This window comes from Somniosus microcephalus, chromosome 6 (genome assembly GCF_052327205.1).
Source record: "Somniosus microcephalus isolate GS21.2 chromosome 6, FLI_Smic_1.0, whole genome shotgun sequence".
Classification (NCBI taxonomy): Eukaryota; Metazoa; Chordata; class Chondrichthyes; order Squaliformes; family Somniosidae; genus Somniosus; species Somniosus microcephalus.
In genome coordinates this window covers 252,405,501-252,430,480 of record NC_140992.1, presented here as the reverse complement: position 1 = coordinate 252,430,480, position 24,980 = coordinate 252,405,501, and the positions used below count along the sequence as shown (strand labels likewise).

Sequence of the window (24,980 nt, the reverse complement as noted above, 5' to 3'; positions counted from 1 at the left end):
GTGAGGTCTTTCCTAGATGTTCACATGTATGAGCTTATGTGTAGTATTTGCTGAAGTCAGGGCACAGTGAAGTATTTGGTATCCTTAAGATCAGTATATGCGAAGTGGTGTTCTGTTCGTACTTGCACCTGCTAAGATTCTGATACTCTAAGGATCCCACTGGGAATTTCACTTTTGATATTACAACTAGAGCACCATTAACACAATTAACTTCCCAAGGCACTTCATAAACAGGAATAATGAAAACAGATGCTGAGCCAAGAAGGCAGGGATTAGATGAAAAACTGAAAGCTTGGTCAAAGATTTGGGTATTGAGAAGATTTTTAAAGGACCGGTTTTGGGAAGAATTTACAGAGAGCAGGATCAAGGCAGTTGAAAGTTCTGGGATCAATGGTTGGGTGAAGGGAGGGAGTAGTGTCGCCAACTCTGGTTGGATGTATTCCTGGAGACTTCATCACATGACAAGCCCAGGACTGAGCTGCACAAAAGGCTGGTATCAGAAGAATGCAGCTTTTGGGAGGGAATATAGGGCTCGAGGAGACTGAAGAAATAGAGTGAGACAAAGCAAAGCAATGGAGGGATTTATACAAGAGGACAAGGATTTTACAGTAATGAAGCTCGCTCATTGCTGGTAATAATGAACAATGGCAAAAATACAGACACGCAACAAGACAGAGGGCAGCAAGAGGACAATAGGCAACAACAAATGTGGGCAAGAGACAAATATTGATGTCATATGACCCATAGCATGACACTGGATAGCTGCTGGGGCAAAATTGCTATAAAACCTAGGTGACTTTAACCCTGTCCACCCAGTAGGAGCCTAAAAATTAGGTTTTGGAACTTCTCCCACTGATCCTGAATCTTTTACGGCAGTCGGCATTTTAACTGCTGACTTTTCGGCTCGGGAAAGGCGCCCACCCTAGACAAGTGGGGGCCTAATTTAAATGGCAATGTTGCAATCAGATGACATAATTTGGATGTGCACACCATTTTAACTGCAGGCCAACCAAATGCCACACAGTCACAGACCTGCCAGCGAAAGCTGGCAGCAAGCAGCGCCAAAAATGGCTTAGGTAAGTTTCTTTTAATTCTTTTTTGGCATCTTGCCGGCCAGGAGAAATACTCCTCTGGCCCCAGAGTGATCTAGGGCCTCCCCTGCCCCAGGCTTCCTTCCCCCACCACCACCCCCTCCCCCTCCCAAAGCACAATCTTTCCCAAACACCCACCAAATGATGTCCCTTGCCAGGGATCTTTCCCACTGGTCCCTAATGCCAGCCTGCTACAATACAATTTTCCTCTCCAGCCTCCACATCATTCCTGGTTCTGCCCCCGCACCCCGATTGACATCGGAGTTAAAATGGACACCTTATGTTAGCTTCACACTTGAATTATCACACTGACAGGGTCGCTATTACCTGCTTTGTTTTGGAGTGGAATCAACACCAGTTGGCTGGCAATGTAAATGAAGCCTTACAGAATTCTGTTTGGACATCCTATAGTGACATTATGGGTGGAGGTGTGTTAATGAGACTAGGTTAAACAGTAACTTTTACCTCCAAGACATGGCTTCAAATCTAGCTCAGACTGAGGGAATGAAAGCCTCCTCCAACAGCTAACACTAAAGTATTAGAGTAGCTTCAATCCAGTTCCTAATGGGCATGGGTAAACAACACAGAACTATCTTCTAATTTTGGCATTGACAATGTCACTCAAGGTCTTTCTAGAAGGCTATTTTTAACTGGTCTTCAAGACATCTGGCTTCCTCTTTCCTCCCTGCTTTTAAAAGTCTCAAAACACTTTTCTTTGACCATACCTTCTGCCTCTCTACAACTCTTTCTATAAAGGAATGCAAGTGTTTTAGATTTAGCAATGTAGTTTAGTTTGTTACCATACAATGACTGGACATTTTAGCTGCCAAGTCTCCCAACACCTCTAGATTTCTTTCAATTCGCCCTTAGCTACTTTGATATCGTAGGATTACATAGGATATACGGCACAGAAACAGGCCATTCAGCCCAATCAGTCCATGCCGGCGTTTATGCTCCACTTGAGCCTCCTCCCATCTTTCATCTAAATCTATCAGCATAACCCTCTATTCCCTTCTCCCTCATATGCTTGTCTAGCCTCCCCTTAAATGCATCTATATTATTTACTTCAACCACTCCCTGTGGTAGCGAGTTCCACATTCTCACCACTCTTTGGGTAAAGAAGTTTCTTCTGAATTCCCTTTTGGATTTCTTGGTGACTATCTTATATTGATGGCCTCTAGGTGTGCTCTTCCCCACAAGTGGAAACATTCTCTCTGTATCCACTCTATCAAAATCTCTCAATTTTATAGACCTCTATTAGGTCACCCCTCAGCCTTCTTTTCTCAAGAGAAAAGAGACCCAGCCTGTTCATCCTTTCCTGATATGTATACCCTCGCATTTCTGGTATCATCCTTGTAAATATCATTCATACAGTATGTTTGCCACCAATTTATTTCTTCCAATATGTAACACTAACCTTTATTCTTACTGAATTTCATCTATGTTACTATTCTGGCCACAGACATTATTTTATAGCACACTTTGTAGGTTTTTGGATACAGTTATGTATTGTGTGTTCTCCTCCCACCTGTGGTGGTGCTGTCACAGCAGATACATGGTTGGGTGTTCTCTTGGTTAAGTTTAGCTCTCTTTGTTCGGAACTCTCCAGAACATTCCTTTCCTTCCTGAATAAAGCACTTCATGTTTGAATCTCTGGGTTCTGAGTTCTAATTGTGTTTAGGTAGAAAGGTACCGACACAACAAAGTGGCGCCGAGGATCGGATGAATCTGCGTTGTGGGAACTTTCTTGTTTTCGACTACAAAACACTCGGAACAGAGATTGCAGCATCACATTAACATTACGGGTGCAGTGAGTAAACAGAAATTTAAATTTGAAACATGAGATGGCTACTATATTAGGAAACATCGGTGATTTTGATGAAAATGTGGAGCAATGGAGCGCTTATACGGAACGTTTCGACTATTTTGTATTGGCGAATGCGGTGGCAAATGAAAAGGTCATGCCTACCTTTGAGTGTAATGGGGCCGAAGACATTCAACTTACTTCGCAGCCTTGTGCAGCCAGATAAGCCAGGAACTAAAACATATAAGCAACTGGTGGAAATTCTTGGAGCACATTTTTCACCAAAACCTCTGGTTATTGCTGAGAGATTTAATTTCACAAACAGAATCAAGAGGAGGGGGAATCAGTGACGATGTTTATTGCTGCTTTAAAAAGGTTGTCAGAACACTGCGAGTTCAAGGAGGTGCTGAATGACACCATTAGAGACAGACTTGTGTGTGGTCTGCAAAGTGCAGCCACACAGAAGTGCCTTCTTACTGAGGACAACCTTACTCTTGAAAAGGCCATTGAAGTTAGTGTCTCCATGGAGATGGCAGAAAAGGAGGCTCACCAGTTGAGTTCAACAGGGAGAGTTCACAAGGTGTCATCTGAGCCTAAAGGTGCGCGGAACGGCACATGTTACCGTTGTGGGAAAACGGGCCATCACGCTAATGACTGCTGGTGTACGGAGCTGGAATGTCGAAATTGTGGCAAAAAGGGTCACATTGAACACGCCTGTAGAGGTAGAAAAAAGAACAGACAGAGCTGGGAAGCATGAAAGCAAAATGTCTGTATTTGGACAAGAGAAGAAAAAGAGTGTTCATTCAGTGCAGTATGATGGAACAAGCAAAACAGAGGGGAGCGACACCTCTGAGGAGGAAAAGGTGCACATACTGACGGTTGCAGGTGGTTCAAATGGCTACTGGGTGTCACCACTGGTGGAGGGACAATCAGTGCGGATGGAGGTGGACACTGGCGCAGCTGTGTCCCTTGTTTCAGACACTGTCTGCAACAAAATGCTAAAGCATCTTACCCTTCAGCCAACAAACATTGTGCTAAAGACGTATACCAGCGAACCTGTGGCCATGAGAGGCGCCATTGAGGTGACATTTAAATTGAATGGACAGACTGCGAAACTGCCACTATATGTGGTAAAGGGAAATTACCCATTGCCACTGGGATGTGCGTGGCTAGAGAAAATCACGCTGGACTGGCCTGCAGTCCGCATGATGTCAAAAGGGGAGTCAGGTCTGACTGCAGTGTTAAACAAACATGCAGAGCTCTTCAATGGGGAACTTGGGAGCATGAAAAAGATCAGCGTGAGACTGGACATTAAATCTGACAGCAAGCCGAAGTTTCACAAAGCCCAACCTGTACCCTATGCAATTAGGCCAAAAGTTGAGGCTAACTTGGAGGCCTTAGTCGAGAATGGAGTCCTGGAGCCTGTGAGCGTGAGCAAATGGGCCACACCCATTGTTCCTGTCCTGAAAAAGGATGGATCTGTTTGAATCTGCGGGGATTTTAAAGTGACTATTAACCCGGTGCTGTCTGCGGAACAGTACCCTCTTCCCCTCATTGATGATCTTTTTACGGGTCTGGCCGGAGGGCAAAAGTTCAGCAAAATAGACTTATGCCAGGCTTATCTACAAATGCATGTCGATGACAAATCAAAGGAGCTGCTGACAATTGTGACACACAAGGGGCTATACAGGTACTGCCGCCTTCCGTTTGGAATTACGTCGGCCCCTGCTCTATTCCAAAGGGCAATGGATCAGATATTGAGCGGACTGCCAGGAGCCCAGTGCCACCTGGATGACATCCTTGTCACTGGGACAAATGAGGAGGATCATCTTCTGAACTTGGGTGCGACATTACAACGACTGAAAGAGTACGGACTCAAGAGTTCTTAAAGACAAATGTGAATTCTTTCAGTCTTCAGTTGAGTACCTGGGACATGTGATTGACGCTACTCCCTTCCTAACAGCATTGTGGGTGTCCCTACACCATATGGACTGCAGCGGTTCAAGGCGGCGGCTCACCACCGTCTTCTCAAGGGCAATTAGGGATGGGCACTAAATGCAGGCCTAGCCAGCGACGCCCACATCCCATCAATGAATAAAAAATTTTTTTTTAAAAGGCGCCGTCAAAGTTCAAGGCGATCGTGGAGGCCCCAGCACCCCAGAATGTGAGCCAGTTATGTTCATTTCTGGGGCTACTTAACTACTATGGGAAGTTTATTCTAGACTTAGCAATATTGCTGAAGCCGTTACATCAGTTGCTATGTCAAGGCAAAACATGGAAATGGACTGAACTGTGCAACGAAGCTTTCGCCCAAGCAAAGAAAGCATTGCTGAAATCGAAGGTCCTGACACACTTCGACCCAAAGCTACCCGTGCAGCTAGCATGTGATGCGTCACCATATGGTGTGAGAGCAGTCATGTCCCACATCATGCCTTCTGGTGAAGAGAAACCTATCGCCTTCGCATCACGCACCTTGAACAAGGCCGAGAGTAACTATGCACAGATTGAGCGCGAGGCCTTGGGAATCGTTTTTGGAATTCGAAAATTTCATCAGTACCTGTTTGGGAGAAGGTTCACACTCCTGACGGACCACCGTCCATTGACTTCAATCTTCGGGCCCCACACCGGAATTCCGTCTCTTGCTGCAAGCAGGATGCAAAGGTGGGCTTTACTGTTGTCAGGACACACATACGACATCAAATATCGCAAATCAGACTTGCACGGCAACGCAGATGGTCTCTCGAGGCTACCCTTGCCTGTTACTCCCCCAGAGCCTCGTCAGATAGACATCTACTTTAGACAAGTAGAGGGAGCACCTGTCACGGCAGTTCAGGTGCGAAGGTACACCCGCAACGATCCAGTCCTGTCTGAGGTAATGGACGATGTCATTCGAGGGAGAGCTATAGGAGATTCTCCTAGTTTGAAACCTTACGTTTCAAAAAGAAATGAGCTCTCTGTCCAGGCAGGTTGTCTTCTTTGGGGACGCCGTGTCATCATTCCGCCACCTCTGAGGGAACCTATACTGCAACAACTTCATACAGGCCACAGTGGGATGGTTCGGATGAAGGAAATGGCAAGAAGCTACTTCTGGTGGCCAGGTCTTGATGGAAATATTGAGGAGAAAGTCAAAACATGTTCCCCATGTCAAAGGGTCCGGAATGTTCCACAGCTGGCAACCCTACACCCCTGGGATTGGCCTGCAGAAGTGTGGCAGCAAGTACATGTGGACTTCGCCGGTCCTTTCGAAGAGAAGATGTTTATGGTGGTTGTGGACGCTCGTAGCAAGTGGCCGGAGGTCGTTGTGATGAGGTCGACCACGGCAGAGAAAATAATTGAGAAACTTGGTGAGATGTTCAGCCGTTATGGCTCACCGGAACAACTCGTAAGTGACAACGGTCCACAATTTGTATCACAGGAGTTTGCAACCTTCCTGCATGTGAATGGTGTCCAACACATCAGGTCTGAGCCCTATCATCCCTCTACTAACGGCCAGGCAGAAAGGTTCATGCAAACTTTGAAGCACGCCTTGAAGGCATCGCAAGGTCAGGGCTCAATCCACCAACGTCTGAATAGCTTCCTGTTGTCCTACAGGAACAAGCCGCATGCCACAACCAAAACTTCCCCCGCTTCGCTCATGATGAAGAGATAGTTGCGGACAAGTTTTGACTTACTCAAACCTCCAAGGACAGAACAGGTTGTCCATTGTCAACAACAAGCTCAAGTTGAAAAGAGAGAGAAAAGAGCCAAGGAGAGACGGTTTCACCCTGGAGAGCATGTCCTAGCTCGAAACTACAACACTGGACCGAAATGGGTTCCTGCTATGGTGATCGCGCAGACGGGCCCTGTGTCTTACACGGTTGAGGCTGCTGAGGACGTCGTCTGGAGAAGACACACAGATCAACTGTTGCTAGGAGCAGAGACAACCACAGAGGCTCCAACGGCTGGTTGGCCTGAACTGTTTCCAGATGATACCGCAAACCAGCATCCTTTGCCACAGTACTCTTCTCCAACACAGGAAGTCATAGAGACTGTTCCACCTGTGCAAACTCCTGACTTTCGACTGACACAGGCACCTTCTCTATCTAGGCCTGTGTCAATGCCTACTGCTGTGGAAGCCAGCGATGACCGCCGGTATCCTGTCAGAGAGCGGCAGCCTCCAAGACACTTGGATCTGTAGGCTTAGTGACCCACAAGACTGGGGCAGAATAAACCCCAGGGTAAAGTCAGGGTTTGAGGCAGTCTACCTCTACCCTTGGTTAGTTGAGTGCATTGAAAGTAACTTACCTGTTGAGGAATAATGTGGACCTTTCATTTAAGAGGGGAGGAATATGTTATGTATTGTGTGTTCTCCTCCCACCTGTGGTGGCGCTGTCACAGCAGATACATGGTTGGGTGTTGTCTTGGTTAAGTTTAGCTCTCTTTGTTCGGAACTTTCCTTTCCTTCCTGAATAAAGCACTTCATGTTTGAATCTCTGGGTTCTGAGTTCTAATTGTGTCTAGGTAGAAAGGTACCAACACAACAGATACCTCATTAGACTCAATTTCCCCACCTCCAGTTTATTACTTCCTGAGAGTTTGACTAATTTGCATTAAGCTTCAAAATCAAAGTAATTGGAAATAGTGTGGGTTCAACAACAATCCCAGAGTCACTCAATTGAGTACTCTCCTCCACCCGGACATCAGACCCCTAACAAGTAACCACCGTTTCCTTTCCTTCAGCCAATTTCTGATCCATTTCACCTTGAATTCCCACGGCTTTTCATGCATTGTAGTTCTAAATCAGGAACAAATTTGGAACATGGGATTTCCTTAAGTGGAAAATGCCTCATTACACCAACAATCAGTGAACATCTATCTAAATCTAACCTTTAATGTACATGGAATAAATTATGTGCTCCAAAAATCAATCCAGGTAGAAAGTAACTCAGATTTGAGTAAAATCCAACTCAGGTTCATGGGTGGCATAAACTGCTGGAAGATTCATATTTTAAAACAAATCTCAAAATAATATACCTATGAATTATTTTAACACATATTCCTCTCTTGTTCATTCTTGATCAGTGAGAAAAAAGATTAATTTGCCCTCCTGTAACGTTAGGGTTACTAATTAATGAGTTCTACCCCGGGGTTACAAACTGAGAAGATCAGATCTGATCCTCGTTTACCAAATCTACATTCACAGCTGTTGTTGTTCAACCAGTAGGGGTTGGAATTACAATTAACCATCACTGGCATTTGTGAATGTGAATTTGAGAAGTGGGTACAGACCAGATGTGGCTCAATGGTGAACCAGGAGGTAGGTCTCACTAGTTTGTACATCTTGATTAGAAGCATCAAGGTTTAGTGGCTTGGTCCACTGTTTAGTAAATCTAGGTTTACAAGTCTGAATATGGTGAATCAGAAATAAAAAAAGTGAGGATTTTGCAAATACAAACACAATTAGTCATTATATAATACAGTTACAACAAAGAGAATAAGTACTTGACAGATTTAGAACCTAAAATTTCTGATATTTTAAATCCAAAAACACAATAAAATCATGTATAGAAAGCAGATTTAATAAACTACACTTATAAATAAGTAAACTATAAATATAACATTAAAATGTAACTATTAAATCCTTAATAAGATATCAAACGTAACTAAGTTTTGAAATCAGTGTATTTTAAATGATATTCATATTCCAACTTGCTAAATAATACAACCAAAAGCATTAAATACGTTTATATGTGGATTTGGATGCTTATACAAACTTAAACATAGACTTGGCATGCCATAATCTACAGTGTATAGAGAAAAAAAAACTTACATTTTTATAGGTCTGCTCTCAAAAATGTCCCAAAGCACTTGGCACGGAATGAATTACATTATACAGTTATGCGAGAAACACGGAAGCCATTTTATGTACAGCATGATCCCACAGATAGCAATGAGATAAAAGACCAGTTAATCTGTTTTGATGGTATTGGTCAAGGGAGGAATGTTAGCCAGGACACTGGTAGACCTTCCAATTCCTTTTGGAATAGTGCTATGGAATATTTTATGACCACCTGATCTAGTAGAGCAGACAGATTGGCCTTGGGTTAATGTCTCTTCCAAAGGATGGCACTTCTGACAATGCAGCACCCTGTCTGCACCGTAATGCCAGCCTTGATTATGTGCTGAAATGTTGTAGTTGCTGTTTGGAATTTCAGTCTTAAAATTTTTCTTGTGTGTGACTTAATGCGTATTTTTGGATCTTAGAAGCATGCAGTCTCTTTTGTGTGGAAGGCAGAATGAGTCGTGTTTTGGCGCCACAGTTATTTGATATCTTTGTGAGATTGCAGAATAATTCAGGGATGGTTGTCATCTGGAAAAGGAGTTCCTGGAGAAAACAGCAAAGTGGAGTAAAGACAAGGCTAGATGACATTACAAAGCTGGATGGGGAATACAATGTGTCACTAGTTGTTAGAGAAACAAGAGATAATGTAGAGAAGGAAACAGAAGGCGGTGAATTAGTGATGCTATATTTGGGTTGTTAATTTGAGGGGTTTTCTAAAGGTAATTTGTGCTCATCAAGTTGAACAATATCTGTGTTCAAGAATGAAACACATTTCTACTTTTCACACCCAGCCTTAGTTTCAAGCAATCCCAGGCAAATACAGCACAGGCCAAATGCAGAGTAAATGTACCTTTGGCTCAATATGTTGTGACCCAAACAACAAACAGAATCTCCTACCCTGGCCATCATTCTAGCCTTTTTGGGAGCACCATGAAACTCTAAATAAAAGAATTTATGAAGTACTAGTACATTGCTAGTGGCATTAATCAACTAGATAGTAATGGATTTGAGAAAGAGACTTCAGAAACTTGCTCCATGGAGTCACCTAGTGACCAAAGCCTACAACTACATTATGACAGTTATGAGTTGACCTAGAAAAAGTGAATGGGAAGTATTGACATAGCAACGGACAATGGTAAATGTCGACAGAAAGGTATGATCAAAAATCATGACAACAGGAAGTATGGTTCATGAACGGGGAGTGGGCATCCGTGGATATAGATTTATTTAAATACCACACATTTTAGAAGTTATTTTGCATGGAATGTAGGGTAGCCCAATAGGTTGAACTCTTAGTCGCTTCCTCAAGGAGGGGACATTACCATTCTTGCAAATTTGTCTGTAAACTGGATGAGAACTGGCCAGGGAGGACGCAATTCCTGAACTGCATAGAGTGATATTGGCTGAATTATCCTATTCTTCTGACTGAAAAGGGTAGTCTTGATGCAGAAAGCCCATTTGGGATGGAAAGGAAAATGGGGGAAACCTAAACAAAAATGATATTATTGATTTTTGAGAATATTATAGGCTGTATATCGCAAGCAACATGTTACAAAACTCTATGTAATAGTTCATAACAGACATGAAATTTGCTTACTACCTAACTTGCATATAACAGAAATATCTCGATCAGTGCAGATTAAAGCCTCACTGGTCTTTTGCTGCTTTGATCTGTTATTTATTGACAAACCCAGGTAAAAAGGATCAAGCCGAAGAGGTGCAAGACACCAGCAAGATTGAAAAAGAATAAGAAGGTAAAATGCCAAGCTTAGGATTTTAAAACATGAAGAATTAAGGAAAGACTGAGGGAAAGAAGAATTCCACATCTTTGAATTGGAGGAGTGTGCAAAGATTTTGTCTGCAATTTTCTGAATATTTTCAATAACCATTTTCTGAAAATCACTTGCGATACTGGGATGCCATTTGGCATGGTGCAAATCCACAATAATTCCTACAAAATTCTACACTTACCAAGGGTTTGAGTCAGGAACTTGGCACTTGATGCACATTTACTAATATCAATAATTATATCAGTAAATAGCAATACATTCAAATCTGATAAATGCTAAGAGCAGTTGTCACATGATTTAAAAAATGAAAAATCACGGAAATGACTTTTAGTGTGAATATAATGGCTCGCATTCTTGCTCCATTAGAATTGTGTACGTTTGGTGCCCTTAATGGCTGACATTAGAATCCACCAATCAGATAGTTTTGCATGTTGCCAATTCTCAATCAGTCCAGTAGGTGGTGCTCCTACCTTGGGGTACAATTGATACTTCAGCCCACCCTACAATAGATCTGCCCTGGGACAACATGAATCTCCGAAGGGTGTTCACAACAGAACTTGTGTTGAGACCTGAAGCCATCTGCTTGCTTCCCAAACTGCAGAAAGACTGCATGGAAACTAGTGGTATTGCAGGGACTGAAGAAAACAATTTTAAAACTGGTAAATTATCAAAAAAAGAGGCAAATAATTTTCTGCTACGATCTATTGTTATGCAGCATCATTAAATCTTATGTCATGCAGCAGTTAAAAAAATAATCTCATGTGGCCAGTCATTAGTCACTTAAATCTATAATGGATTACTGTTCAGCAAATTTAACAGCTACATCTCCATCACTCACAGAATTAAACACAAGGGACTAGTAAATTTAAAAATTGCAAGTTTTGAGTGAACTAAAAGTAAGTGTTATAAAAAATTACTTTCAATAGCTGTAACGAACCTCATCAACAGTCTAATGGACTATTAATATTTAAATACAATAGGTCATTTATTTGAAAAGATAATGCTTATAATAAAAACCCATGGTAAAATGTGAAATGTAGCTTAACAAAATCTGTTACTAGTTCAGACAAATAAATAAAATGAAAGGTTGTATATTCTGATGAGTCAACTTTCTATAATAAATCAGAACAGGCAAAGCCATTGCATTGCAAAATAATGTATAAATAAAAAGATAATGCAGGGAGGTCTGGGTGGTGCAGTGTGTTCACATTGTCCTCTCATTTCTTGGGATCTGGTTCAAAACAAGCCCAGACTGAGAAGACTGAAGTCCCATTTGAAATGAGTTTGTCCAGACTCATACTCAGTGGGTTCATTGCATAAAACTAACCCTAATTTGGGTATAGGGTTACCACCGCCTTCTCGAGGGCAACTAGGGATGAGCAATATATGCTAGGCTTGCTAGTAACACCCATATCCTGAGAATGAATTTTTTTTTTTTTAATTAACAATTGTACCCCCAGAGATCACAAGCATGGCTGATGCTGGAAATAGTAAATGTCACATTGGTGAAATATGGTCTGCTCTTCTGAAGTTGAGATTAATGCATATAGTTGGTGACAGAAGAGAGGGAGTTTTACACTGCAACCTGAACCAGTGCTTGATGCTAATGCTGAACAATGGAACGTGTTCTATTTCCATTTCTCAATACTAGTATCTTTCACATAGATTAAGCAAAAGCAAATTGTGCTTATCAATGAAACGAATTCAGATTTCACAGTAAAAAATTAATTACAAAAAATTAATTCTCATATATAATGTTCAAATGTTTGATTAACGGATAAAATAAATATAATCAATGATATGGCTTCTATTTGTTAAATGAATGTCACTTCCAAACATAATAGTAAACATTGTTCCATATTATCCAGGATTAGTAAAAATTTACATTATTAAAACTCCAAGATAAGCGATCATTGTTTCTATTACAGCAACAGCATCCATCATAATAGGATTTAACTTTGGTGAACAAAATATTAAAGTAATATAGTCATTTGTATCAAGCAAATAGTAAAGGTAGGAGTACAAATACCAATCCACACTGACATGTCCGGTTAGAAATTCACAAGAACTAATGGGATTGACTGATCTCAGGCAGGTTTGTATTGAGTGATAGGAGGGTTGCAAAATTGGCTTAAAGAATTATTTAGGAAAGGATGACTTTTATAAGTAGCTATTATGCAAAGTCTACTCAAACATTCATGCCAGCTATATTTCATCTATTTATGGAAAAATGAATCACTGCTCATTACAGGGTCACAGAAATTGGTAGTTACATGGATTTTTTTTCTTTTACTGAATACAGTATTGCTTTTATTTAAAATAAATAATTTGCTCTTTCTACTTCAATAATGATCTCTACATTTCTGATCAAGATTTTATGACTAAAGAAACAATCCCACTCTGATCTATTCCTATGAATCAGCAAGTTGCCATTGGAATACGAATGAACTGAGGTCTGAAATGCCCCTTTAAATATCCACTGCCATTTGTTATATCCTCATCAATTGCTGCATATCATATCAAAAGACTCGATTGTGGAAGTTGTACTTACATTAAGGTAACTACAAAGAAAGGAACTTTGGAGCAACAATTTTCATTTAAACAGGTTGTTTGTATTCTCAGAGCTCCTTTTCACAAAGATGACTGCTTCCAAACGAATTGCACAAAAGGTAACATTTTATTTCAAAACTGTACTTTACATAGGACTGACTGACATGATAGATTGGCACACTCTCCTTTCATCTCAAGGACTTGGGGTAACATTCATTGAGACTGAGGAGATTAACTTTGCTTGCTTTTGCCAACTGGAAGTTTCCCAAGTCAAGAGGTTTGGGACAGACCGAACCTAATTCTTAGAGAACACAGACCTACAGCATAGAACTCCCTACAATTCAGCCCAAATTGGTGCTAAACTTGAACCTTATTCAGAGTCACTATGACTTGAGTGGGAAATGGAAAAAAGGTTAATACTTGTGCAGTAGAAGGTACTCTTCGGAGGATAGGGCAACATGGGGGTGGGGGTGGGGGAGTGCTTCATCTGTGTACAACAATATTTTACACAATTCTTTATAAACAAATTAAAGATTTTGTCAAACATTGCACACAGATCTTGGAAGTTGGAACAATGTAGGTGGAATCATACTTTGCACCTGGCTGTGTTATACCGGACTTGAGAGTTGATATGCACGGCACTGTGCTGCACTTACACTCCTCATCTCATAGGCACAGCCACAGGGGGGAGGCTGAGGGGAACATGCCCACCCAATTTATTGTCATAGGCTATATTCTCTGCTTCCCCACCAACTCTAATCCCCAGTATTGACCTGATGTCTCTCTCCAACCCTCAACAACCCCCACCCCGAGCTATGTATGTGGTTGTGCCTTTGCCTCATCTTGGCAAACACCAAAATTCAAAACAATTTAAACAGGGGAAAAAGTGATCAATATTGTACTACCCACAATAGCTGAAGGATTTTTTATTCTTCAGCTTTCTTTATGCTCTGTTGGTTTCAGTTGCTGGAATGTATATTGATGTTTTCCATTAACATTCAACAAAATTGCTTTTAGGAATAAAAGTGATACCTTATTCCAAAAAAAATTGGCATTATAAGACATATATTTGTAGAAGAAGTCACTGGAATTTACTGTTTTTATTTCCTTTAACATTAAAAATCCTAGTAGTTAGTTCCATCAGCCTGCCCCATTTATAATAGCTTAATATTGCAATATAACAGACTAGGACTTACTGGACCAGCTCACATATGGCATGTGTTGTATTCATTAACGGTTATGCTTTCTGCTTGGTGCATGCTAGCTCTCCAACAGGTAGCAAATGCTAGAAAACACATTGTGCTTGGTGTCTCGAATGAAATGAAGTTCGTCAGTTGCCCTTTTTTTGCTACTGACCAGCAGTCTTTTTGCCTACTCACAAAATAAAGGCTGGTAAGACAATTCAGATAGAAATTGAAGTATAAAAAGAGAAAATTAAGCCAATTCAGTGCAACTGCATATATAAAAATATACTTTGGGAGTTGTCAGAGTTATTATCTTCTCATTTAGCTTATCCAACCTAACGATGTATCACAGGACCCAGTTATATGGCTGAAACAGCTGGACCAATGTTGAGCTGCATTTTGGAGTGCAAGTTGGTTGGCTGAGGTCATATTCTTCTGCTTTTGGTAGATCTACCATCAAAGCCACTGGTTTCTGATTACTTGTCCATGGAGTAAACGTTCCTCCAGCATTCTTTAGTACAACGCTTTCGTCCTTGGCTGGTTACCTTCTGATTACTTTATTGTCAATCCTCTGCTTTTTTAGATATCCACAGAGCCTGCTGTAAGTTCTACTTCTGAAATACTTCCAATCATATCTTGCAGTCATATTGTAGCAGGCAGTACCATTGTCAGTTAGACCTAAGCATTGTCAGCATAGCCAGTATTAATGTCTGTCACTAAGATATGAATGGAAACGGTGAGCTACTTCTGATCTAACTGATGCATGTGTGCCCCGCCTCTCTAGCATAAAAGTGTAAACTTTGCAGGGCTATGGAGAAAGAGCAGGCAAGTGGGAATAATGGCTAGCTCTTTCAAAGAGCAGGCACGATGGACCAAATAGCCTCTTTCTGTGCTGTATGATTCCATTATATCAGCAATATATCAGGTACCATACATATCATCCCAACATAGTGTGAAAGTAGATGACGGTAATGTTTCACAACTGTTTCTGGTAAGTGAAAACCAAGAGTAGCACTTACCTTTTTGAGTTTAAAAAAAAATCATTATATTTTGGCTACTATTCCAATCATGTTTTCTACATCATTTGCTTCAGGAGAAATGTCTTTACCCAAAAAGTGGTTAGAAAGTGGAACTTGCTACCACAGGGAGTAGTTCAGGCGAATAGCGTAGATTAATTTAAGGGGAAGCTAGATAAGCACATGAAGGAGAAAGGAATAGAAAAATATGCTGATAGGGTGAGATGGAGTAGTGTGGGAGGAGGCTCATGTGGAGCATAAACACCGGTATAGACTGGTTGGGCCGAATGACTTGTTTCTGTGCTGTAAATTCTAAGTAATTCTATGTAAGTTGCCTGGGACAAATTATCTTGATTTTCTTTTACACAGCCATTTAATCAGAACGCTGGAAACTTGCTAAATTTAATTAAATTCAACTTTAATAACTTCAAGAGAGTATAACTCAGCACAGAACCTCTTGGGAGAGGGGAAAGACCATCAAGCGAGGTGCAGTTTCGAATTTGCATGTGTTAAGCATGAACATATAACGGCAAGCGTTTGAATTTAAAATCCTCTCTCTCGAACCATTTGTGTTGATTCTACCTAATTTCCAACAGATGGTTCATAATTTCTCTAAACTCTTTGTTGATACATTCCTAACAGATTCTAACATATAAACTGAATCATGTAAAGCTTTATACAAGAGACGTTTCTTTAACTGTTACAAGGAGCAACTTTTTGATATGCTAGGGGAGTGATCGCAAAAGACATTTTAAGTGAGCTGAACACTTGGCTTAAGCCTTAATTATTTTTGCTTTACCATAACTACGGCCCAGTGCAAGATTATATGCATACAAGGACAACGTTCCGTATTTCCGTGCAGTGCCTGATTAGGACGATGACCCGAGAATGAACCAATGCACTGGTTAGGAAAAGATTCCCAAAATAATCTGCTGCGCCCCCTTCGGACAGCAAATGGAAGTGTATTTTTAACCAAGTTTATTTCTCTCGAATGGATTATTGCTCAACTCTGACTGTTTTTAGGAAGATCTCTGCGCGCTGCAGTGGTGGCGAGGATTGTATTGTTGCGTCTTATTCCTTCCCACAATGGTGGACTTGAGAACTGTGGACTTGATGGAACTTGAGAACTGTGTAACTGAGTAAACTTGATTTATTTCTAAAATTATTGAGTCTCGTCGCTTAAATACACGTGACCCAAGTTCACACGAAGTAAGAAAGTAAGTCTACCCTGTTTGATACCTTCAGCAAATTTGCATTCGATCTCATCGGAGCATAAACAGGTGGAAAGTCGGGACTCCAACTGAACGTGATGTACCAGACTTCTGGAGATTGTGCCGGTACCGCAGGGTTGGCCAGCTTCTGAAGTTCTCGGTGAAAAGCACTGCTTCTGGCTCGGTGTAGCAGAGTCCCAAGCCTTGCTACCACTGCCTGACACACCCAGTTTAAGAGCACAGTGAAGCGCAAAGCAGAATTCTTCTGAAAGGTTCAAGTAAGCTCAAAATGTGTCTGCAAAGGAAAACGTTCTTGCGAATTCTGGTCTTCATACTTTGCAGAAAAGAGGAGCTGAAGCTGGGTGTGTCCGGATTTTGTTGATAAGCCCTGTTTTGGGTGTTCTGATATACTGCAGTGGGTATTCTATTAAAAAGGTAATAACGTGCATTGTCTTTGCTGGAAATTAACAAGTAGTTGTCGTGGGTTTTAACAGGCAATTGTTGATCACACGCTCCCGTTTGCATAAATATATCCCAAGAGATTTGGGGAGGCGAGTGGTATATGCGGCTGTGGCGGAATTGATGTAATTAAGGAAGTGATGGAGAGTGGGAGAGGTCATCGATTTAAGGAAAAGACAGAAGTAGATTGCGAGGCGACAAACACGAGTGAAGGTAGAATGAGATGGGAGTCGTGCTCTTTATTTAGCCAAAGTCACGCATTCATTTAAACGCTGAAGCTCATGTCCGTGTTCTCCGTGCACAATCTGCTATTTCCTCTATTTTTAAACACTAAACTACATCTTTGCGCCCAAATTCTGTTCACTAAAAGAATAAGCAGCTGTTTTCCTGGTTAACTCCTTGATCGCCTTTTTTAACATTTAGCCCCAGTTTAGTTACCAGACTAAATCAAATCTGTAATCCTACATTAACTATATCCCACCACTTGATTTTTTTTCCAGGGGCGGAGATATGCTCTCTCTCTCTCTCTCTCTCCTTTTAACACTCATCCAGGAACATTCCAGGGTTCCTCTCCTTGACTGACAGCAGCAGCAGTCAATGTCCAAGGGGATCCGTTACACTTTCCCAGTGGTATGATTTCATCCACGGGGAATTTTTCAGTCACAAGAAAGCAAACTTTAAATTTTAAAAAAAAGCACCTTTTTAAGGGAGTTTATTATAAAATCGGGAGTCGAATATTCCAGGGCAAGAAACGCTACAGTTGAAATCCGAAGTGTAATTTAACTTTGCTGCCCCCCTCCCCATCTCCTGCAGAAAGGCAGCTTCCTCGGGGAACAAGACCATCCATGTTAAACATTCGTGGATTCAAAGGGAAAGTGTCGCGGAATCCTGACAGATAGCTGAATGACAGAGAAAGCACGCTTCAGCCCTGATCGTTAAATTGACGGTGTGTCGAAATCCAGTCCAACTGCACTGCCCCGTTTAGTCTTGGGTGTTCCGTCTCGCGTTTTTAATTTCTATCTGATGGAGGTTAAACGTTTTTTTTAAAAAAAAAACAAGGAATCCTATGAACTGGAAAGTATTGGAATCGTCCTTTCTTACCTGAACAAGAAGGAAAGCCAGCGTTAGTTGAGTTGAGTGTTCCATGTCTGGCGACTATAAGGTCCTGTAGGTTTCATTCATGCGCTGGATTGCACAGTGCATATTTTTATATAGAGCTGAGGCTTGAGGCTGGCTTGAAACCCAGCCAACTTCTCAAATAGATCTGCAGCATCATCAGTAAAGCGCTGGGCGGCTACTTGAGACTACAACCAATGGCTTTTCAGAGGATCCCATACAAAAGCAGCAGTATAAGAATTTATCCCGGGGGGGGTGGGAGAGAATATATTAACACACACGCAGCTGAAGAAATGCGGTTCCCGCCACCGGCATGTATTGTGAAATGCAATGTCCACCCTTAAGTAATTGCAACTTGATTCCTATTACAAATGGGATAACATTTATTATACCTGGCCGGCTACAGTTTGTTTTCTCTTATGATCGGGTATAACTGGTGCTGATATCGACTTTCACCAAGATAATCTTCCAGCAGCTAACTTCTATTATATGCTGTCACTCCGAGTCACCAGAATGAGATACAGGAGATTGACTAGCAAGAGAAGAGCAGCTGGTCCATCAGGCCTCCCCCACACCCTGACTAAATACCCCACCCACCAAAAAAAAACCACACCCACCCAACCATGTCATCTCCCCGGAGAGGCAAAACATCCAGAGAAAAGACCAATAAGGGGGAAGATATTTTGGAAAATTCTTCTCCGACCCCCTCGGACAATCGAAACCAGTCCAGTAGATCACAAGCTCCAAGTGTTATCAATGAAGATGCTTGCCTTCTATATGAAGCGATCTCTGCCCCAGTCAAGAACCGATCCAGCTCCCTCTTGAAAGTGTAGAGAGTCAGCACCCCACCACACCAGGTGGCAACCTATTCTAGAGGCTCACTACACTCTGGAAAACAGAGAGTAGGGAAGTGATTCCATCAGCGCTGAATGCATTTCATTTCTTTTACCAGTTTGAAGGACTGGGTAGTATACTTAACTATGGCAATTGTTGAAAAGCCTCCTTTTGTTGAAAATGTTTCACGGTCTTTACACAATTTTCCTTGGTCATGCTGGAAAGCATGTGTTGTATTATTGGGCCTGGAGTTTCCTCCTTGGGCGCAATCCAGATGTTAGTCTGGAAAAATGCGCCCAATGCCCATTTTCCCAATGTCAAGTTATGCCCGGGTAACCACCCAATCTCATTGGAACATATCTGAACTTAAAATGGGTGGGAATCAGCGGGAAACAATCGGGGCTCACGGAAAGCCGCACCCACACTGTATATTTGAGAGTAGGAAATTTACATTTCAACTATTTTAACCATCATTCTTGCACATTAGGCACAACATGTTCAGGAGCCTGCAATCAAGGGCAGCTTTTCAATTTTTAATGTGACTTATACTGATGCCATAAAAATGCATTTGAAGAAACAGAAAATACAGTGCAGATCTCAGTCAGGATAAATGTTTAAAAACTGCAATAAAACACCAGCAAAATTACTCTTGTTTCCAGCTGCGCCAGAAAATTCTGGTCGCAATGTTGAAAGAACCCCCGAGCATGCGCGATTGGAAGATGCCCATGTTTGCGAGTTGGGGGCCTGGCCGGTTCTGTGGGTGGCGATTCGTTCGGATGGAAGGTTTGATGGACGGCCGTAAAAGATCAAGGCGACGTGGACGTATTGCAGTTACGCATGTAACTTATGCCTAAAATTCCGTGATCTTTTAATTGGTTTGCGACTGGAATACGTGGGTCTCCAGGCGCAAATGCGGAGGAAACTCCAGGCTTTGATCTACTTTTAGTGTTACAGGTCGGAAAGGCGTAAGCTACAAGTATGTACATCATTGTCTTCAGAAATATATTATGTTGGATGAATTGTATTAAAATTACCAAACGTTCCATCTATATACACAATAAAAGGAGACTTGCATTAATATAGTGTGTTATCAAGTCAATCAGAAACATTTAAAAGCTTCACATAGTTAATTACTTTGAAATGTATAGTGCCTGTTATATAGGAAAATGTACCAGCCAATTTCAGCACAGCAAATGAGTTCTTAACCTGCTATCAGCAGTGTAGATTGAGGAAGGAATGTCAGGACGCTAGAAAACACCGTGCTCTACCTCCAATAGTGCCAAGGGAGCTTCACTATCCACCATAACCACATAAATAGGAAAACTGTTTCTCAGTTTAATATCTCATCCAAAGACCAATAGGGCACTCCCTTGGTACCGCACAGGTATCAGATAGATTAAAGATCTCAAGCCCTAGAGTGGGGCTCAGAGCCAGGTAAGAATTGTTGGGGCCCTGGGAACCTAGAACAATCAGAGCCCCTCCGCACCCCCCGCTCAACCGCCCTGAACTATTCAAACTGTGTCAGCCGTGGATCAGTGATAGCACTCACGCTTCTGAATCAGAAGGTCGTGGGTTCAAGTCCCACTCAAGAGACTTGAGCGCAAAATCTAGGGTGACACCTCAGTGCAGTACTGAGGGAGTGCTGCACTGTCGGAGCTGCCGTCTTTCGAATGAGACGTTAAACCGAGGCCCCCTCTGCTCTCTCAGGTGGAAGTAAAAGATCCCAAGACACTATTTCAAAGTAGAGCAGAGTAGTTCTCCACAGTGTTCCGGCTAACATTTTATCTCTCAACCAACATCACTAAAACAAATTATCTGGCCAATATCACATTGCTGTTTGTGGGACCTTACTGTGCACAAATTGGCTGCCACATTTCCTTCAGTGATTACATTTCGAAACCACTTAATTGGCTGTGAAACACTTTGAGATGTTGTGAAGTTGCAAAAGGTGTCATATAAATCCAAGTCTTTCTTTCTTCCAAACACAAATGTGGAGTAAAATGCATGAAGAAATATGACAGTAAAATGTTTGCACATTATATTAATAATAAAGCAAATAATATCACCATATATTGCACTTAAACTAAACTGCCTCCTGGCGGGTGCCCCATATTTACCCCTAGGCACGGGCCCTGTCAGCCCATGTGTTAATCCATCCCTGGTATGCTTGAAACTATAACTGGCTGAGTGCTATCAAATGAACCAAGCTGACACACACAAGACCAAGGATCCAAAACTGCTGCCATTGGTCTATTTACAGCCTAACCAAAAACCTACAGGTTTGCAATAACTGCAAAAAACTAGCAAATGCTGGAAATCTACTCCACTAGTTACACCCTCAAAGAGCTCCAATAGGTTTGTCAAACAGAATTTCCCTTTCATAAATCCATGTTGACTCTGCCCAATCTTACTATTAGTCTCTAAGTGCCCAGTTATTGCATCCTTTATAATAGATTCCAGCATTTTCCCAACTACTGATGTGAAGCTAACAGGTCTGTAGTTCCCCGTTTTCTCTCTCCCTCCTTTCTTAAATAGCGAGGTTACATTTGCTATCCTCCAATCTGCAGGAACCATTATCTATAGAATCTATAGAATTTTGGAAGATGACCACCAATGCGTCCACTATTCCAATGGCCACCTCTTTCAAAACCCTAGATGCAAGTCATCCGGTCCTTGGGATTTATCGACTTTTAGTCCCGTTAATTTTGCTAGTACTGTTTTTTTACTAATAATAATTTCTTTAAGTTCCTCATTCTTGTCACACCCTTGGTTTTCTTGTATTTCTGGGAGGTTTTTTGTGTCTTCCTCCATGAAGATAGAAACAAAGTATTTATTTAATTTCTCTGCCATTTCCTCATTCCCCATTATAAAATCTCCCATCTCTGACTGTAAAGGACCTACATTTACCTTCGCCAGTCTTTTCCTTTTCACATACCTATAGAAGCTTTTACAATCCGTTTTTATATTTTTCACTAGTTTGTGCTCATATTCCATTTTCCTTTCTTTATCAATTTCTTGGTCCCCCTTTGCTGATTTCTAAAAAGATCCCAATCCTCAGGCTGACCGCTTTTTCTGGCAACTTTATAAGCTTCCTCCTTTGACTTAATACTAGCTTTAATTTCTTTTGTTAGCCATGGTTGGATCACTTTTCCTTTTGGGTGTTTATGCCCTAGAGGAATATATGTTTGTTGCAAATTATGCATTATTTTCTTGAATGTTAGCCATTGTATGTCCACCTTCATACCTTTTAGTGTAGTCTCCCAATCTACCATGGCCAACTTGTCCCTCATACCCTTGTAGCTTCCTCTGTTTAGATTGAAGACCTTAGTTTCAGATTAGACTACATCACTCTCAAACTTAATGTAAAATTCAATCATATTATGGTCACTTGTCCCTAAAGGCCCCTTTACCACAAGATTATTGATTAGTCCTTTCTCATTACACAGTACCAGATCCAGAATAGCCTGTTCCCTGGTTGGTTCCTCCACATACTGATCCAGGAAACCATCTCGGTTGAGGGTTCAAGTCCCACTCCAGAGACTTGAGAACACAAAAATCTAGGCTGACACTCCAGACCAGTTCTGAGGGAGTGCTGCACTGTTGAGGGTGCCGTCTTTCAGATGAGATATTAAACTGAGGCCCTGTCTGCTCTCTCAGGTGGAAGTAAAAGATCCCAAGGCGCTATTTCAAAGTAGAGCAGGGCAGTTCTCCACAGTGTCCCGGCTAACACTTACCCCTCAACCAACATCACTAAGAAAGATTATCTGGCCATTATCACATTGCTGTTTGTGGGACCTTACTCTGCGCAAATTGGCTGCCACATTTCCTTCAGTGATTACATTTCGAAACCACTTAATTGGCTGTGAAACACTTTGAGACGTTGTGAAGTTGCGAAAGGTGTCATATAAATCCAAGTCTTTCTTCCAAATCAAATCAAATCAAAATCAAGTCAACTTTTATTGTCATTGTTAGTGCACAAGTGCAGTACAACGAAATGTAGGCTTGCGGCTCCCGAGAGTGTACATTTAGATTAAGACATTTAAACATTCAACATACATTTGGCTTGTAATACATTAACATAAACATAATCATAATAAAGTGCATTGGCAGATGTGCAGGTTTTAGAGTTTATTTTGTGTAGTAAAATGCATGAAGAAATAGAACACACTATATTAATAATAAAGCAAATAATATCACCATATATTGCACTTAAACTAAACTAAACTGCCTCCTGGTGGGTGCCCCATACTTACCCCTAGGCATGGGCCCTGTCAGCCCATGTGTTAATCCATTCCCTGGTATGCTTGAAACTATAACTGGCTGAGTGCTATCAAATGAACCAAGCTGACACACACAAGACCAAGGATCCAAAACGGCTGCCATTGGCCTATTTACAGCCAACCAAAAACCAACAGGTAGAATAATAACTGCAAAAAACTAGCAAATGCTGGAAATCTAATATAAGAACAGAAATTGCTGGAAACACACCTCGCATCAATCAGTGTCTGTGGGGAGAATAGATAAGTTGATGTTTCAGGCCTACAGACCTTCACAAGAACAGAAACAAATGAAAGATAAACAAGCATTTTAGTAGAATCAGTGCAAAGGGCAGGGGAATGGAAGTAAGAAACAAAAACAGAAAAGGCTGGCAGTGCTCCGCAGGTCAGGCAGCATCTGTGGAGAACAAATCAGTTAACATTACGGGTGTTGATCCTTCATCAAAACAGGAGAGCAAGTATAGATGGAATGACCTGTAACCTGCTCAAAAGAAAAGCAGGGGATTATTAGATGACTAAGATGATATTTATGTCAAGCAATGGGCATAAGCATTAAAGAAATTGAAGAAATTAAAGATGTTGGCGAAACAATGATCGTATGAATAGTTAAGACAGTGGGAGGCAAACCAAGGAAGAAACAAAAAGATGGATTGAAAGCCTGTAGATCAGGTCTGAAATTAACTCGGGAGAAGCTGGCAAAATAGGGTAGGTTCTGCTGAGGACTGAGGAACAAGATGAGACCATTTAGCCTATTGAGCCTGCTCCACCAGTTTATTAGCCATGGGAGCTCTATCTCTTTAATCCCAATTTCCTGTACTTTCTCCTTATCCCTTAATACCCTTACTTCCAAGTAAGTATCAGTCTCCCTTTTAAGCACGTCAATTGATTCTGCATTTATGGTCTACGGAAGCAATGCATCCCATATTCTCAAAAGTATTTGTGTGAAGACATTTTTCATGGATTCACTTTTAACCAGTTTAGTCTAATCTTATGATGATGTTCTGGAATTCCTTACTGGGGAAAGAGGCTTTTGCTATCTGCTCGACAATTCTCTTTATTTTAAGCATCTACCTTTTCAATTATTTTAAACATCCCGATCAGATCAATCTTAATTTTATCTCCAGAGAATAAATCCCAAATGTACCCAATCTGTCCTTCCTTCATCCTGTAAATTGTTGTTGGACTCTCTCCAAGTACAGGATGTCTTTCCCAAGATTGGGAGCCCAAAACTGAGCCTAATAATATAAATTAGATCTGACTAGCACTCTGTATAATTGCAATAGAACTTCCTTTCATTTATATTCTGTGTCAGCTGTGGCTCAGTGGGTAGCACTTTTGCCTCTGACTCAGGAGAACATAAGAAATAGGAGCAGGAGTCGGCCATTTGGCCCTTTGAGCCTGCCCCGCCATTCAATGAGATCATGGCCGATCTTCTGCCTCAACTCCATTCACCGGCCCTATCGTCATATCCCTTGATGCCCTTACTAGTCAGAAATCTATCGACTTCTGTTTTTAATATACCCAATGACTGAGCCTCCACAGCCCTCTGGGGTAGAGAATTCCAAAGATTCACCACCCTCTGTGTGAAGAAATTTCTTCTCATCTCAGTCCTGAATGGCCTACTCTTTATCTTGAGGCTGTGGCCCCTGGTTCTAGAATCCCCAGCCAAGGGAAACATTCTCCCAGCATCCATCCTATCAAGCCCTGAAATAATTTTGTATGCTTCAATGAGATCCCCTCTCATTCTTCTGAATTCAAGAGAATACAGGCCTAGTTTACTCAATCTCTTCTCATACGACAGTCCCGCCATCCCAGGAATCAATCTCG

General features: G+C 41.5%; 1 protein-coding gene and 1 long non-coding RNA gene across 4 annotated transcripts in view; one reads left to right on the top strand and one right to left on the bottom strand.

Annotated features, from left to right (window-relative positions):
* The window catches only part of cdh13 (cadherin 13, H-cadherin (heart)), a 1,232,244-nt gene extending 1,214,095 nt beyond the window's left edge, over positions 1-18,149 (bottom strand). The window contains exon 1 of one of the 3 annotated variants that reach the window (XM_085991762.1): positions 18,028-18,149. In XM_085991762.1, coding sequence (XP_085847888.1) covers positions 18,028-18,072 — 45 coding nt within the window. In that variant the 5' untranslated portion in view covers positions 18,073-18,149. The remainder of the gene's footprint in view (positions 1-18,027) is intronic. The other 2 variants (XM_085991760.1, XM_085991761.1) reach the window with 2 other exon arrangements.
* LOC147116660 (uncharacterized) lies at positions 15,638-19,954 on the top strand. Its single transcript, XR_015078854.1, has 2 exons — positions 15,638-16,473; positions 19,536-19,954. It is a non-coding gene; the product is annotated as an uncharacterized LOC147116660 (long non-coding RNA).
* The last annotated feature ends 5,026 nt before the right edge of the window (positions 19,955-24,980 follow it).